This window comes from Heterodontus francisci, chromosome 1 (assembly GCF_036365525.1).
Source record: "Heterodontus francisci isolate sHetFra1 chromosome 1, sHetFra1.hap1, whole genome shotgun sequence".
Lineage (NCBI taxonomy): Eukaryota > Metazoa > Chordata > Chondrichthyes > Heterodontiformes > Heterodontidae > Heterodontus > Heterodontus francisci.
This window is the reverse complement of record NC_090371.1, coordinates 100198917-100216625: the sequence shown is the minus strand read 5'-3', so window position 1 is coordinate 100216625 and position 17709 is coordinate 100198917. Positions and strand designations below refer to the sequence as shown.

General features: G+C 43.9%; 1 protein-coding gene across 4 annotated transcripts in view; it reads right to left on the bottom strand.

Annotated features, from left to right (window-relative positions):
• The window catches only part of LOC137382528 (uncharacterized), a 138760-nt gene that overhangs the window by 12062 nt on the left and 108989 nt on the right, over positions 1 to 17709 (bottom strand). For 3 of the 4 annotated variants that reach the window (XM_068054574.1, XM_068054668.1, XM_068054758.1), the window contains one exon: positions 15347 to 15460. The exons of the other annotated variant lie outside the window; for it this stretch is intronic. In XM_068054574.1, coding sequence (XP_067910675.1) covers positions 15347 to 15460 — 114 coding nt within the window. The remainder of the gene's footprint in view (positions 1 to 15346; positions 15461 to 17709) is intronic. 4 annotated transcript variants of the gene reach the window in all.

The window sequence follows — 17709 nt, the reverse complement described above, 5'->3', positions numbered from 1 at the left end:
GCTATTGCACCATGCATACAGCTACAGTGGCTTAACACTGTATGCTTTCATTTTCGTAATAATTGATATGTGGCACCTCATCAAATATCAGCTTACATGTACATGGAATCATACAGGCCCCTGCCTGCTAAGAATAAGGCACATCAATTTTGTCATGAACATTAATTTTTAATTGTTGTTAGAGCGAGGAAATGTCTTGTTAAACAGATCAACCGTGGCTGGAAAAAACCTTTACATACTAACAGACATCGAAGGTGAGGAAGCGCATTCCAGGGCCTGCTAAGGAGGATATAATCCACAAGGGCCAGGACTGGTTAGACCAGCTGGTTACATGATTACTTGGCTGTTCCAGGGTTTTCTTGTGAAGTGGCCATGGAGAGTTTGAAGGCAAAGTTTCCTATTGCTCCTGGACTGAGAAGATCTCTCCTGTCTGCTCCCATCTCTTTCTCACAAGCCTCTGAATCCACTGAAGACACATGAACCCCAAGAGAGAAAAGTCTCCTACAGCGAACAAGGTTTAAGAAGAATACTGGGCCCCAACAAAAAGCAAGACCTACCTACAAGCAAGAACTATACAGTGAGCTCGAAGAACCATAATAACAACCCTTCAGATATTGCCTCAAACTTTTCCACTTTATTTTTCTTCTGCTCTTTTCCGTCTCTATTTGCATGTGTGTATCGCGTATGCACGCTAGCGTGGGCATGTCATGTATCCGTAGGCGTCAACCGAATTAGAGTTTAAATTTAATAAAGTTCAACCTGTCTTCTTTAAACCTAAGAAAACCTGTTTATGCTGGTTTCTTTCCCTTATAATTGGAAAGTAGTGAACAAGGATTCACCAAGGGGGAGCTAAAAACAGTGTGTTTAAAATTAAACACTGTTACGGTAAGAGCAGGTGAAGGCTGAGAGGGACCCCTAGACCTCTTTCTCACCTGGTTATAACAGAAATTTGGGTGCTAGCATCTGGCATTGACCCACAGGCAAACAAGAGAAATTGGAAGTGGGAAGCCAAATTGTTCCCAATCAAAAAAGGGCAAGATTCCAATACAGGTTTTCTTGTGGTTGTGTGTGCTTGAATACTAACATGTCTGCAACTGAAGCTCGTAGCTCCCCAAGCCAGGGTGTAGTAACTTGGGATAAGTTAAAAGCACTGTCTATGGAGGAGTTGAGGAAAATGGATGAGCAATGTGGGATCACTGTACGTGGCAAGGCTAGGAAGTCTGAACTCCTAAGACTAGTGACCAAACATTTTTCCTTGAATCTGAAGAAGCAGAAACAGGGTTAGAAGCAGACCCAGACAGGGTACTGCTAGCAACGATACAATTGGAATAGAGGAAACTTGAATTTGAGGAAAGGGAGAGGGAGAAAGAAAGAGCCTTCCAGAAGGCACGTGAAGAAAATGAAGGGCAGGAGAGGGAGAGAGAAAGAATATTCCAGAACGAATGCGAAAAAAGAGAGCTGAAGCGGCTTGAGTTAACTAGGGGGCGACAGAGTAACCCCAGTGAAAGCATGGCCAATATGGAGGAGCGTAATTCAAGGCTGGGTACAGAATTGTTAAAACTAGCTCAACTTATTCTAAAATTCAATGTGGAAGATGTAGAAAGATTTTTTGTGTCCTTTGAGAAACTGGCAAGGCAGCTAAAATGGCCAGCTGAGACCTGGCCTCTTTTACTACAAAGTAAGCTAACCAGAAAAGCCCATGAGGTTTATTCCCTGTTGCCAGACGAGAGTTCATCAAATTATGAACTGACAAAAAATTCTATCCTCAGGGCATATGAATTAGTACCCGAAGCCTATCGCCAGAAGTTTAGAACCCTCAAGAAGCAAGTTAATCAATCTTATCTGGAGTTTGAAAGAAGTAAGCAGCTGGCTTTTGATCAGTGGCTGAGGGCTGTCAAAGTACAGCTCAGCTATGAGAATCTCAGGGAAGTAATTCTTTTAGAGGAATTTAAAAACTCTCTCCCACTCTCCATAAAGACCCATGTAGAGAAGCAGCGGGTTGAGAGAGCCCGGCAAGTGGCCGTTCTGGCCAATGAGTTTGCTTTATAAGCAATTATTTGCTTATAATTCGGTTTCCCAGGGGAGGGCCTTTCTTAATCACCCCCACAAATCTGAAAAGGACAAAGGGTAGGAAAGTGAAATAAGCCCATGCAGTCCTGGGAGCGAAAGAATAGCAGGAGACACAGGGGGCCCTCCTCTAGCCAAAAAGGAAGGTGCTGTGAGTAAGAGTGAGACCCGGAGAACTGTGTGCTTCCATTGTAATAAATCAGGGCATTTAAAAGTTGACTGCTGGAAACTAAAGGGAAAACCTGTAGGGTAAATCAGGGCACACCTGCTCAGTGAAGACGGGACCCTGATGGAAAGCACAGCAGAACAAGCTGTGGCTTTAGCTGCAGTAAGAGTGAAACCCAGGAAGCTTACAGCTGCAAGTGCAGGAAAATTTAATAAAATTCCTGAAGGTTATCAAGGTTTTGTGTCTGAAGGGAAAGTAGCCCCATACCTCTCAAGTGGGGCAAGCCAGCTCATAGTAATTCTCAGGGACACAGGAGCCACTAGATCCCTTTTACTGGGAAACGGCCTGACCTTTCCCCCAAACAGTGCAATGAACACCAGATTGGTGCTGAATGGTATTGGAGGGCAGTGTATGCCTGTACCTGTACACCGGGTGCAGATGGAGTGAGACCCAGTTTCGGGGGACCTGTGACCGTAGGGATTGTCCCTAGTTTGCCTGTGGATGGGGTTTACCTGCTTCTAAGTAATGATCTGGTGGGCGTGAAGGTGGTAGCCCCCACAGTGGTGAGAAAAGACTGCAGGAGGTCAAAAAGACAGGGCAGTGGCAGGTGAAGGACCCCTGCAGTTTCCCTGAATGTGTAGTGGATCAGGCCATGATTAAACCAGCTCCCTGACAGGTGACTGCATTGGCACTGCAGGCAAATGACCAGGTCTGTCTGTCTGTCTGAGACTTCCTTTGGAAAGTTAGGAGACCCAGGGAATGAATTAAATGGATTTTCCCTAGGCGAGGCTCAGCAAGCCGACCCAGTATTGTGAGAGTTAGCACAAGCTGCCCAGTCCGAAAGTGAAGCAGAGGGAGTCCCTGATTACGACTATTTAAAGAATGAGGTGCTGATGAGGAAATGGAGTTCTCCTCACAGACCTGAGAGCAAGGAGTGGGCAGTAGTTCACCAGTTAGTGGTGCCACAGAGGTACCGGAGGGAAATATTAAGAAGGGCCCACGAGACTACAGGGACTGTACATGCTGGTATACGAAAGACCAAAGCCTGTATAAGACAGCAGTTTGACTGGCCAAAACTCCACAAAGATGTGGTGGACTATGACAGGAGTTGCCACATGTGCCAGGTTGAGGGGAAACTCCAACCTACAGTGAAACCTGCACCCCTAAGTCCTGTACTGGTGTTAGGAGGACCCTCCATCAGAGGACTGGTGAACTGTCGTAGAGTCACAGAGTTATATAGCACAGAAACAGGCCCATCGGCTCATCGTGTCCATGTCAGCCATCAAGCACCTATCTGTTCTAATCCCATTTTCCAAAACTCGGCCTGTAGCCTTGTATGCTATGGCGTTTCAAGTGCTCATCTAAATACTTCTTAAATGTTGTGAGGGTACCTGCCTTCAGGCAGTGTGTTCCAGAGTCCAACCAACCTCAGGGTGAATATTTCTTTCCTCAAATGCCCTCTAAACCTCCTGCCCCTTATCTTAAATCTATGCCCCCTGGTTATTGACACCTCCGCTAAGAGAAAAAAAGATTCTTCCAATCTATCCTATCTATGCCCCTCATAATTTTGTATATCTCAATCAGGTCCCCCCTCAGCCTTCTCTGCTCTAAGAAAAACAACCCAAGCCTATCCAGTCTCACTTCATAGCTGAAATGCTCCAGCACAGGCAACATCCTGGTGAATCTCCTCTGCACCCTCTCCAGTGCAATCACATCCTTCCTATAGTGTGGTGACCAGAACTGCACACAGTACTCCAGTTGTGATCTAAATAGTGTTTTATACAGCTCCATCATAACCTCCCTGCTCTTACATTCTATGCCTCGGCTAATAAAGGCAAGTATCCCATATGCCTTCCTTACCACCCTATCTACCTGTGCTGCTGTCTTCAGTGATCTACGGACCAATTCACCAAGGTCCCTCTGACCCTTTGTACTTCCTAGGGTCCTACCATCCATTATATATTCCCTTGCCCTGTTAGTCCTCCCAAAGTGCATCACCTCACACTTCTCAAGATTAAGTTCCATCTGCCACTGCTCTGCCCATCTTACCAGCCCATCTATATCTTCCTGTAATCTAAGGCTTTCCTTCTCATATTTACAACACCAATTTTCATGTCATCTACAAACTTACTGACTATACCTCCTATATTCACGTTTAAAACATTAATGTACACTACTAAACAGCAAGGGTCCCAGCACCGATCCCTGTGGTGCACCACTGGTCACAGGCTTCCAATCGCAAAAAACAACCCTTGACCATCACCCTCTGCCTCCTGCCACTAAGCCAATTTTGGATCCAATTTGCCAAATTGCCCTGAATCCCATGGGCTCTTACCTTCTTAAACAATCTCCCACGCGGGACCTTATCAAAAGCTTCACTGAAGTCCATGTAGACCACAGCAACTGCTTTATCCTCATTTACACACCTAGCCAGCTCCTCAAAAAATTCAATCAAATTTGTTAGACACGATCTCCCCCTGACAAAGCCATGCTGACTATCCTTGATTAATCCTTGCCTCTCCAAGTGGAGATTAATCCTGCCCCTCAGAATGTTTTCGAATAGTTTCCCTACCACTGATGTTACACTCACCGGCCTGTAATCACCTGGTTTATCTCTACTGTTCTTCTTGAATAATGGTATCACATTCGCTGTCCTCCAGTCCTCTGGCACCTCTCCTGTGGTCAGTGAGGATTTGAAAATTTGTGTCAGAGCCACTGCTATCTCCTCTCTTGCCTCACATAACAGCCTGGGATACATCTCATCTGGGCCTGGGGATTTATCCACTTTTAAGTCCGCTAAAACTGCTAATACCGTCTCCCTTTCAATGCTAATTTGTTCAAGTATATCACAATCCCCCTCCCTGATCTCTACACCTACATCATCGTTCTCCATCGTGAACAAGGATGAAAAGTAATTATTCAAAACCTCACCTACATCCTCCGGCTCCACACACAGATGCCACTTTGGTCCTGAATGGGCCCTACTCTTTCCCTGGTTATCCTCTTGCCCTTAATATACTTATAAAATGCCTTGGAATTTTCCTTTATCTTGTCCACCAGTGTTTTTCATGGCCCCTCTTCGCTCTCCTAATTACTTTTTTTTAAGTACCCCCCACTGCACTTTCTATACTCTAGGACTATTTCCTTTTTGAATGCATCCCACTGGTCTGATGTAGACTTTCCTACAAGTAGATGCTCCCAGTCCAATTTAGCCAGATCCTGTTTTATCATATTGAAATCAGCCTTTCCCCAATTCGGTACCTTTATTTCCAATCCGCCTTTGACCTTTTCCATAACTACCTTAAATCTTACAGTTATGGTCACTATCCCTGAAATGCTCCCCCACTGACACTTCTACCACTTGTCCGGCTTCATCCCCTAAGATGAGGTCCAGTACCTGCTCTTATAGAACATAGAACAGTACAGCACAGTACAGGCCCTTCGGCCCACGATGTTGTGCCGAACCTTTAACCTACTCTAAGATCAAACTAACGACCTACCCTTCATTCTACTATCATCCATGTACCTATCCAAGAGTCGCTTAAATGCCCCTAATGTATCTGCTTCTACTACCACCGCTGGCAGCGCATCCCACGCACCCACCACTCTCTGTGGAAAGAACCTACCTCTGACATCTCCCCGAAACCTTCCTCCAATCACCTTAAAATTATGCCCCCTGGTGATAGCCCTTTCCACCCTGGGAAAAAGTCTCTGACTATCCACTCTATCTATGCCTCTCATCATCTTGTACCCCTCTATCAAGTCACCTCTCATCCTCTTCGCTCCAATGAGAAAAGCCCTAGCTCCCTCAATCTTTCTTCATAGGACATGCCCTCCAGTCCAGGCAGCATCCTGGTAAATCTCCTCTGCACCCTCTCTAAAGCTTCCACATCCTTCCTATAATGAGGCGACCAGAACTGAACACAATATTCCAAGTGTGGTCGAAGCAGGGTCTTATAGAGCTGCAGCATAACCTCGCGGCTCTTAAACTCAATCCCCCTGTTAATGAAAGCCAACACACCATACGCCTTCTTAACAACCCTATCAACTTGGGTGGCAACTTTGAGCGATCTATGGACATGGACCCCAAGATCCCTCTGTTCCTCCACACTACCAAGAATCCTGTCTTTAAGCCTGTATTCCGCATTCAAATTCGACCTTCCAAAATGAATCACTTCACACTTTTCCAGGTTGAACTCCATCTGCCACTTCTCAGCCCAGCTCTGCATCCTGTCAATGTCCCGTTGCAACTTACAACAGCCTTCCACACTATCCACATCTCCAGCAACCTTCGTGTCATCGGCAAACTTGCTAACCCGGCCTTCCACTTCCTCATCCAAGTCATTTATAAAAATCACAAAGAGCAGAGGTCCCAGAACAGATCCTTGTGGAACACCACTGGTCACTGAGCTCCATGCTGAATACTTTCCATCTTCTACCACCCTCTGACTTCTATGGGCCAGCCAATTTTGTATCCAGACAGCCAACTTTCCCTGAATCCCATGCCTCCTTACTTTCTGAATGAGCCTACCATGGGGAACCTTATCAAATGCCTTGCTAAAATCCATATACACCACATCCACTGCTCTTCCTTCATCAATGTGTTTTGTCACATCTTCAAAGAATTCAATAAGGCTTGTGAGGAATGACCTGCCCCTCACAAAGCCATGCTGACTGTCTCTAATCAAACCATGCTTTTCCAAATAATCATAAATCCTGTCTCTCAGAATCCTCTCCAATAATTTGCCCACTACCGACGTAAGACTGACTGGTCTATAATTCCCAGGGTTATCCCTATTCCCTTTCTTGAACAAGTGAACAACATTTGCCACCCTCCAATCATCCGGTACTACTCCAGTGGACAGTGAAGACGCAAAGATCATCGCCAAAGGCGCAGCAATCTCTTCCCTCGCTTCCCGTAATATCCTTGGGTATATCCCGTCTGGCTCCGGGGACTTATCTGTCCTCATATCATTCAAAGTTTCCAGCACATCCTCCTTCTTAACCTCAAGCTGTTCGAGCATATCAGCCTGTTCCACGCTGTCCTCATAAACGACCAGGTCCCTCTCACTAGTGAATACTGAAGCAAAGTATTCATTTAGGACCTCCCCTACCTCCTCCGACTCCAGGCACAAGTTCCCTCCACTATCCCTGATCGGCCCTACCCTCACTCTGGCCATCCTCTTGTTCCTCACATAAGTGTAGAACGCCTTGGGATTTTCCTTAATCCTACCCGCCAAGACTTTTTCATGTCCCCTTCTAGCTCCCCTAAGTCCATTCTTCAGTTCCTTCCTGGCTACCTTGTAACCCTCTAGAGCCCTGTCTGATCCTTGTTTCCTCAACCTCAAGTAAGCTTCCTTCTTCCTCTTGACTAGCTGTTCCACATCTTTTCTCATCCAAGGTTCCTTCACGCTACCATCCCTTCCCTGCCTCATCGTGACAAACCTATCCAGCAGTCGCAGCAAGTGCTCCCTAAACAACCTCCACATTTCTGTCGTGCATTTCCCTGAGAACATCTGTTCCCAATTTATGCTTCCCAGTTCCTGCCTAATAGCATTGTAATTCCCCCTCCCCCAATTAAATATTTTCCCATCCCGTCTGCTCCTGTCCCTCTCCATGACTATAGTAAAGGTCAGGGAGCTGTGATCACTATCACCGAAATGCTCTCCCACCGAGAGATCTGCCACTTGGCCTGGTTCGTTGCCAAGCACCAAGTCCAACATAGTCTCCCCTCTAGTCGGCCTATCTACATATTGAGTCAGGAAACCTTCCTGGACACACCTGACAAAATCTGCTCCATCCAAACTATTTGCACTAAGGAGGTTCCAATCAATATTAGGGAAGTTGAAGTCACCCATGACAACAACCCTGTTACTTCTGCACCTTTCCAAAATCTGCCTCCCAATCTGTTCCTCCATGTCTCTGTTGCTACTGGGGGGTCTACAGAAATCTCCCAACAAAGTGACTGCTCCTTTCCTGTTTCTGACTTCCACCCATAATGACTCAGTAGACAAACCCTCCCCGACGACCTCCCTTTCTGCAGCTGTGATACTATCCCTGATTAACAATGCCACTCCCCCACCTCTTTTACCTCCCTCCCTATTCCTTTTGAAACATCTAAACACCGGAACATCCAACATCCATTCCTGCCCCTGTGATATCCATGTCTCCATAATGGCCACAACATCGTAGCTCCAAGTACTGATCCATGCTCTAAGTTCATCACCCTTATTCCTGACACTTCTTGCGTTAAAATAGACACACTTCAACCCATCATACTGGCTGCAACTTTGCCCTGTCAACTGTCTAACCTTCCTCACAGACTCTCTGCACTCGGTATCTGCCTGTTCAACAGCTACCCCATCCACTGATCCGTGGCTCCAGTTCCCATCCCCCTGCCAAACTAGTTTAAACCCTCCCGAAGAGCTCTAGCAAACCTCCCGTCAAGGATATTGGTGCTCCTCCAGTTCAGATGCAACCCTTATCTTGTAGGACTGGCTCAAAAAGCTCTCCTGCATGCACTTTAAGAATTCTGCCCCCTTTAAGCCTTTTGCACTAAGACTATCCCACTTAATATTGGGGAAGTTGAAATCCCCTGCTATTATTACCCTATTATTTTTACACCTCTCTGAGATTTGCCTACATATCTGCTCCTCTATCTCTCCCTGACTGTTTGGAGGCCTGTAGTATACTCCCAGCAAAGGGACTGTCCCCTATTTGTTTTTAAGTTCTACCCATATGGCCTCATTTGAGGAACCTTCTAAGATATCATCCCTCCTTACTGCAGTAATTGACTCCTTGATCAATAGTGCAATGCCACCTCGTCTTTTACAAACCCCCCCCCACCCTCACCCCCGTCACGTCTGAAGATTCTATACCCTGGAATATTGAGGGATCTGTAAGGGACCCCCGCTGAGAACAAAAAGGGACAGGCAGGCACAAGGCTGGCAAAAGGTTAGACAGGGAAGGGGAAAAAGTGACCCAGAGTGCAGGTTAAAGGAAGTTTGGGAGGAATCCCGGATGAAAACCCCTACTGTCCTGTCAGCCAACCCCGAAAAATATGAAAGGTTAGACCTCACATCCTCCTACGTAAATGCAGACACTAGAAGCACCCCACCAGAGTTGCTAACAGCATTTACAGGAACCTGCAGAGACACTGAAAGACCTCTTGAGGGCAAAGAAGCCATGAGGGTGATGCCTCACCTAGTCAAAGTGCCAGAGGGGAGTGCAGTAAAGTCTGCACAAATACCTGCAGGCAGGAGTGTCCCAGAGGACAAAGGGGAGATTCGCAAATAATCCTCCCCCACAGTCAGAACCAAAGAGAACCACCCATCCCCTGAAGTCAAAAGCCTTTGCATGACTCAGCAAAGCACTGAAAGAGAGTTCAGAATAGACATGCCCACTACTGACTCTCCTGAAAAAAAAATTACCTCAGCAGGAACAAAGACCCTAGGCAATCATGGAAATGGGCAAACTAAAGAAAAACATCCCCAAAGAACCACATGTTTACTGGGATGCCAAAAAGGGGTAATAAAAGTCGCACTGGCACCATGAAAAGACAGGTTGTAATAGGTTTTAGGATTTATGCATAAATGGGAATAAATGAGAGAAATGCATTTTTTTTTCTGTATCTTATATTTTCTCTTGACCCTTTTAATGAAAAGCGCGTTTCTCAAATCGCATTTCACTCCACTGGGTGTGGAGGTGTCATGCAAGCCCCCACCTGCCAAGAATGGCATACATCAGTTTTGTCATGAACATTGATTTTTAACTGTTGTTGGAGTGAGGAAATGACTTGTTAAACAGATCAGCTGTGGCTGGAAAAAAACATTTAAATGCTAACAGACATCGAAGGTGGGGAAGTGCATTCCAGGGCCTGCTAGCGAGGATACAATCCACAAGGGCCGGGACTGGTTAGACCAGCTGGTCGCATGAGTAACTGGATGTTCCAGGATTTTCTTGTGAAGTGGCCATGGAGAGTTTGAACTCAGAAAGACTGTTTGCTCCTGGACTGAGAAGATCTCTCCTGTCTGCTACCATCTCTTTCTCACAAGCCTCTGAATCCACTGAAGACACATGAACCCCAAGAGAGAAAAGTCTCCTACAGTGAACAAGGTTCAAGAAGAATACTGGGCCCCAACGAAAAGCAAGAGCTACCTACAATCAAGGACTCTACAGTGAGCTCGAAGAACCGTAACAAAGACTCTTCAAATATTGCCTCAAACTTTTCCACTTTATTTTTCTTCTGCTCTTTTCTGTCTTTATTTGCATGTGCATCGCGTATGCATGCTGGCATGGGCGCGTCGTGTTTCCGTAAGTGTCAACCGAATTAAAGTTTAAGTTTAATAAATTTCAACCTGTCTTCTTTAAACCTAAGAAAACCTGTTTGTGCTGGTTGCTTTACCTTATAATCGGAAAGCGGTGAACAAGGATTCACCAAGGAGGAGTTAAAACCACGGTGTGTTTAAAATTAAACCCTGTTATGGTAAGACCAGGTGAAGGCTGAGAGGGAACCCCTAGACACCTTTCACACCTGGTCGTAACAATAGTGCTCTCCTTCTCCATATACTGTGATTTCTTTAAAGAAATGAAGCATGACCTGCCCTTTCCAGACACATGCTGACTGTCCCATATTAGTCCATGCCTTGCAAAGTATTCACAAATGTCAACTATATATTGACTCTATGGAAGTAAAATTAATTAGGGCAGACTTTCGTGCTGGACACATTTCTCTTTTTTGAACAGGGAGTAATATTTCCCAATTTTCCGTCCTTCAGTTCAATTCCCATTTCCAAAGGTTTTTGTAAATTAATCTTTAGTGTTTCCACTATCTTGTTCCCAACCTATGCTGGACCTGGTAACTTTGCTTCATTTATTCCCATTATGTTTTAAATAGTATTCTTTGAATATTTATCTTCAGTAATGGCTGTTCCAGATCCTCCTCATGTTTTACCTTCCACAACAAAAAAAGTGCAAAATACATAAGCATCTCCACCAGTTCTTTGCTGTCATGTACAGAGTCTCCTTCATTTCCAGCTGATCTCACCCCATCTTTATCTCCTTTTTTACTTATGTGTTTAGAAAAGCCTCTATTTCCTTTTGTTCTGATGTCAATCTGCTTTGACACTTACTCCTGAACATTTCTAATCCCATTGTTTGTTTCCTTTTTTTGTTTTTTGCATATAGTTCCCTTTTCTCTCTGCTATGCCATATTATATGCCTCTTTTTAAATTTCACTTTGGTTCTAACTTCTTTGTTTATCCATAAACTCCCCTTTGGATGTGTCAGAATGTACCTTATCCAGGTCGTATTTAAATATTCTTCACTGCTGGTCTGCCATCTGATCTATTGCTTTTCCCAGATAGTTAATCTGGGCATCATTTTCAGTTCTCCTTCTGTAATGAGGTAAATTCATATGGGCACCGCTTGTCATATTTCAGTCGACAATATAGAGAGCAAGGGTTCTCTGTTGTGATCCTTAGGTCATATTATTATTTAACTAGACAATGGATCTTACGCAATGCAAAGTCCACAGTTACGAATAGCATTGAACTTGACAATACCTAGCACAAAAACCCTAAAATTATGACACAAATACAGACCTCGAAATTATAGCGATATTCACAGTGTATGAGCTCATGAGTTCATATGAAATTTGTATATCTGGTTTTACTATTTTAAAGTAAATAAGTTAATGCCTCTATTGAAACAGCAGACAAAAAGAGTTTGTATAACCATTTTAGGCATTCATACAATGTGCATACAATGTAATTTAAAAGTTGAAAAGGAAAGTAAGCCAAAAACATGAAAAAAATACACAAATCTGCTCAATTCTATAATCGGCGTGGCAAATACTGAGCTAATAATTGGCACCAGTATCAGTGAATAAAAACATTATATTACATTTCTGTCTCTTTTGTAGTTGGATCTAATTTTTCAAGGCCTTGTCACAAACTTTTATATCTTTACCTCACGCATGTATGAGTGTCTGGCTGTCCTTTGTTGTTACCTTAATAACTAATATTAAAAAACAAAAACAAAATTACCCCCAAAGAATGCAAGATAATTGAATCTGCTATTACCTAAATTAAACCCGTAAAGACATATAATCTAGCAGAATCTTTGACTTTCCTTTCAGATCATGCACCTGTTCTCCTCAACAAACAGATGGACTATACTTATTGCTTCCTGTGTCCATAATTCATTCGTTGTCACCAGACTATAATTGTCAACAGCTGCCTGAAGCAGATACCCAATGAGCAGAGAATGCAGCTTAGCCTCTACAGCATTGAAATGCCATTAATAATATGGTATTAGATAGCGGAAGCAGTTACTAATAGACAACTTGAAAGGCTGTAATTTCTTTCTAATTCACACGAACAAGTCTAATGCTGTTTGTCCTTAAGCATTCCCCTTCCCCCGACTACCACCAAATCTCCTTCTCTGCATTTTAGTAACTAAAACAGGACAGCTGATTTGGCCCTTGAGACAAATATTGACATTTCTTCCCCTCCTTTCCCCACCAAACACTGGTTTGTAGCTCATCCTGCAATGGACTGTTTGCATCCACTCTATATATTTGGTAACCAGTTTCTTTGTGCTCAGCTGCCAGTTCATTCGAACTAAACAAATATCCAACAGCAAAAATGTTTTAAATAGCTCCTACAGAGACCGTTCAATGGTTTTTGGCACATTTATGCACAGAATAGTGAACCTAAGTAACAGTTGCATAGATCTTTAAATTTTGATGTGAAGTCTCTGAAACTGTGATGTCACATTCCTCTTTTCTAACATCGATCTTTCTTGTCCATATGTAGCACACTATGGGCTGAATGTAATACGGCCGTTGAAGGTGGGAATGGTGGCGTGGGGGGACGGAGAATCGCATCGGAACTGCCCGCCCGGAAATCCAGCGTCATGACGCCAGTTCCGGATTTTGTCAGTGGCGGGAAAGCATCATGGCGGCATTGCCACTACAATGCAATGGGAAGCTATTTTAAATTCCTGAAATGCTGTTTTAAATGCATTCAAATATAATTAATTCCAATTTAATGATTGGCCCTCGATTTTGTGAACAGCAGGTGGCACTCAGGTGCCTTCGGGTTCACGAGCGTTAAAACCTGGCAGCACTGAGGTGAGAGGCCACATTGCCGCGACAGGGAGGCAGCCCAAGCATTGCTGCATGAGGAAGAGAGGGGCTCGGAGGCCATTCTGGGACTGTGTTGCTGTGGGCTCTGCAAGGGGGTTCAGGGTGTCAGGGGCTCTGAAAGGGGCTTCAGTGAGGGTTTGGGGGTGTACCGTATTGGGTTACCAAATTGCTGTGTGATGTGTATGGTCGCTCACTCTGTTGGAACGAGGGTGAGCCTGCTGCAGGACAAGTTGTGAGCTCTGGGATTTGGGGATCACCATATGCCAATGGCCCTGACGATCACCATGACACTAAACTTCGACACATATGTATCTTTCCAGGGAATCCATTGGGCACATGTGTGGGGTCTCCCAGGCAACAGCCCACTACTGTATCAAAGAGGTGTCAATTCCCTGTTCAACAGCATTAGCGAATATGTGCGCTACTGGACCGACCCTGGCATACAGGTGAAAAGGGCCATGGGATTCGGGGCCATCACTGGATTTCCACGGGTGTAAGATGTGATAGATTGTATGTATGTGGCCATCAAAGCTCCAATGAACCAGCCAGCCACCTTCATCAACAGGAAGTCCGGCGGCAGGCTCATTTAATTCAGCCCCATATATAACAATGGGCTGAATTATACCGGCCCTTCAACGCCACGGCATGTAAAATTCTGTGTGGAGAGGCCCGCCTCGACCCGTAACGTCGAGAAAGGCCCGCTGCATATTACCGGCAGCGGGGGGACCTCGGTGCGGCCCCTGCCGCCTGGCAGCGGGCCCTTCATTAGCATATGCAAATTAACATTAACAATATGTACATAAACCTACCTGCAGGCGGCGGCCATCCCACACCGATATTACAGCCGCCATTGGTGCTTCGCGCACCTTTGGAACTCCGTACGAGGCGGGAACCTGGTGGGGTGGTGGGGGAGGAATAAAATTTTCAGGGCGGGAGGGGTGGGGGAGTGGAGAAAACAATCCTGATTGGATGTGAGGATGGTGGGAAGGGGTTGAAGAGCAAAAGTTTGAAGGTTGGGGGGTAAAGTTTGGATAGGGAAAACAGCATGTTTTTGTTATCCCGGGCAATTAAATGATCATTGTGGGGAGTGGGGTTGGGGAAGGGCCTCCATCACAAAGGTTTTATTTAATAAAAATTTATAATGACACAACTTTAAAAATTAAAGTTAATTGTCAGGGCTTAAAGCCCTTTATAAATGGCGTTCGGTGCCTGTGCAGTGGCGCTGGACGCCATTGCCGGGGATGCAGCGGCCGCCTGCTCTATGTCATCGGGAGTGGTTGCTCCGCCCCCTCTATTTAAATTAGCCCCCGTGTATAATATCGCTGGGGTTCAAGGACGGTGCATCCATGTGGGATGCACACCGTCATCAGAGTGCACTGCCGCGAACTCATAACATTCAGCCCAATGTTTCAAGGTAGCAATACTTCAGGTTTAAAACGACTGACAAAGCACTCAAGTTTCACTCTTATGACTTAGGATTTTTCCCAAATCCTAACCATGTTACTTCCTTAAACTTAACTCCAGGATATCTTGCATCCTCTAACTTAATTATATCCCTTTCTGTAAAGTGAAATGGAACTGCAAGAAGAAGAAGAAGAAGAAGGTGGGAATATATAGTGGCAGTTAAGGAGCATCTTTCCAAATGTAGCTATATTTTTGCATTAATAAAAACAATGCATTGAAATATATTAGTTAAAAAAATCTAGAAACAAGAATCTTATTTATTTAATGAAGAATTGCTCCTCCGAGATGCAAAGTCTGATTTTTATTTGAAAGCATAGGACCGATTAAAATATGCAAATCTCATTACCATGCAAAAATCTGCTTAATCTTTGGAAATAAAGTACAGTTACTTCTACAGTGACTCATTTTAACCCCAGACACTTATCAAGAAAACATGATCCATAATTTTTCCAAACAAAAAAAAACCCAATAATCTGTTACATCTACTAAATGTGCCTTACCTTAAGAATGCTCGCAGTCTTTCATCCATTCTCCACTTTTTGTAAAAAGAATAGGACAGGTATATCAGGATTATGCCACCAATGCAACCAAACACAGCTCCAGTCAGCACATCCCTTACAAAGAAAACAAAATAATCCTTGAAGAAATGAAATGATGCTCAAACATTACATTGCCAGAAAGGATACAATGTCTTGTAAGATTTGATAAGATAGGGGTGTTTTATACATGCTTCTAAGGTGGGAACAGACTTGGCAGCACAACAGCTTGTTGTGAATTGACTTTCTGAGGTAAAGGTAAGGACAAGGTAAAGGTAAGGTAAAGGTGGGCGGCGCAGTGGCGCAGTGGTTAGCACCGCAGCCTCACAGCTCCAGCGACCCGGGTTCAATTCTGGGTACTGCCTGTGTGGAGTTTGCAAGTTCTCCCTGTGTCTGCGTGGGTTTTCTCCGGGTGCTCCGGTTTCCTCCCACATGCCAAAAGACTTGCAGGTTGATAGGTAAATTGGCCATTATAAATTGCCCCTAGTATAGGTAGGTGGTAGGAAAATATAGGGACAGGTGGGGATGTGGTAGGAATATGGAGTTAGTGTAGGATTAATATAAATGGGTGGTTGATGGTCGGCACAGACTTGGTGGGCCGAAGGGCCTGTTTCAGTGCTGTATCTCTAAACTAAACTACCATAGTCACAAACTCAGGCAGTAATTAACAGTCTAACACAGATACTACCCATATAAGAGAGTTTCTTTTGCGGCTTTTGGTCTTCAAGTTTCCCTTGTTGGTCTCTGTCTCTCTTTCTTTTCTCTTGTTGTTGTTGTTCTCTACCATACAGTGCCAAAGACAAGACTTTTTTTTATCCTGACAGCTTTCCAGTTAACCCTCCCCTCTCCCAATCAGTGATAAGTCTTGTATTAAAGGATGCCTTTCTTAACCAACCAAGGATCGTTTTGTGATGGTTGCTAACCTTTTGGATTTGCGCAAGTAACACTCCTTTGTGTTGACTACTTTATCTCAATGCTTTTACATTTCGAGGTTCCTTATCTCATTACAAGACAAATCTACACTGTCTGCTCTCAAGGTCTCCCTTTTGCTGCTAGTAAGCATTTTAACACTTGACATAATCTCCCAGAATCCCCCTGCCTTGACATCTTCTCTATACTGAGCCTTATTTCTAAGTTTTTCCACTTTACCATACTACAAAGAAGGGTTCTAATAAAGCTAAATGTTAGTTTATGATAATTAGTTAGTTGTTAGTTTATAATAGCTGTATTTTAACAATTAGTACTCTGGTTAGTAACTTTTAGTAACCTAATAATTTTACAGTCTGCATTACATATACTTACTTAGTCAGACAGCATATTTGTATATAAAATCACATAAAAATAAACTGTTTCAAACCAATTACAAACAGTTATCTCTTTTATAATAAAAGAGTAACACTACTCACTGGTGCTCCAGTATTTTGAAAGTTATGATGCTATAAAGATACACTAGAACCATTTATTTAAAAATCACTACTCAAATATTTAACTAGCAACTTACAAACATAACAAACAGAATAGGGTACTAGCATTGTGATAGATGTGGAGCTCCTTCCTGTCTCATATCATAAAAGAAATTATTCTACAAATCCACATTCCATGTCTGAGTATCAACTGCCACGATTAAATATGGGCATTGGTCCATCACAATTTTCCATCCATTTGTAAAATTGCCCTTAAAATATCATGTTTATATGAAGTTGTATCTTATCCAATGGACTGTTTAAAATGGAGCTTCATAATTGCTTCCAAAGCAATTTCTTTTGTGCTTGCCCTGGGGTTGACTTCTAAGTAATCTACAATACCACGGTACAAAAGTTATCTGTTCAACAGGTGATGTCAGGCAAGCCTGCCAAGACTGAGGCACACATTATTTTGCCACATGAACATTAAAACTTAAAACTGCAAGCCCCTGACTGGAAATACCTTTGTATAGTAACAGACAGTGTTGGAACATGCCACAAATGACCATGCCCTGACACATTCAACTAACAATGGACTTTTGATGACCAGACGTTAAAAGTGGTGGGTGCTAGCATTCCAGGTTGACTGCTAAGATAACAGAATCCACAAACACAGAAGAAGTGGTCAGACTAGTTTTAATCACATGACTGACTGTTGGAGTTTTTTGAATTTGAACTTCCAACAAGAAATTTGAAATCAGGAAGACCTCCCTCCTGTTTGCTCTCATCTCGCTCATACCAGCATCGGAAACCATTGAAGACATGTGAACACTAAGAGAGAAAAGTCTCCTACAGCGAACAAGGGACAAGAAGAATACTGGAGCCCCAACGAAAAGTAAGAGCAGTCTACAATCAAGGACTCTA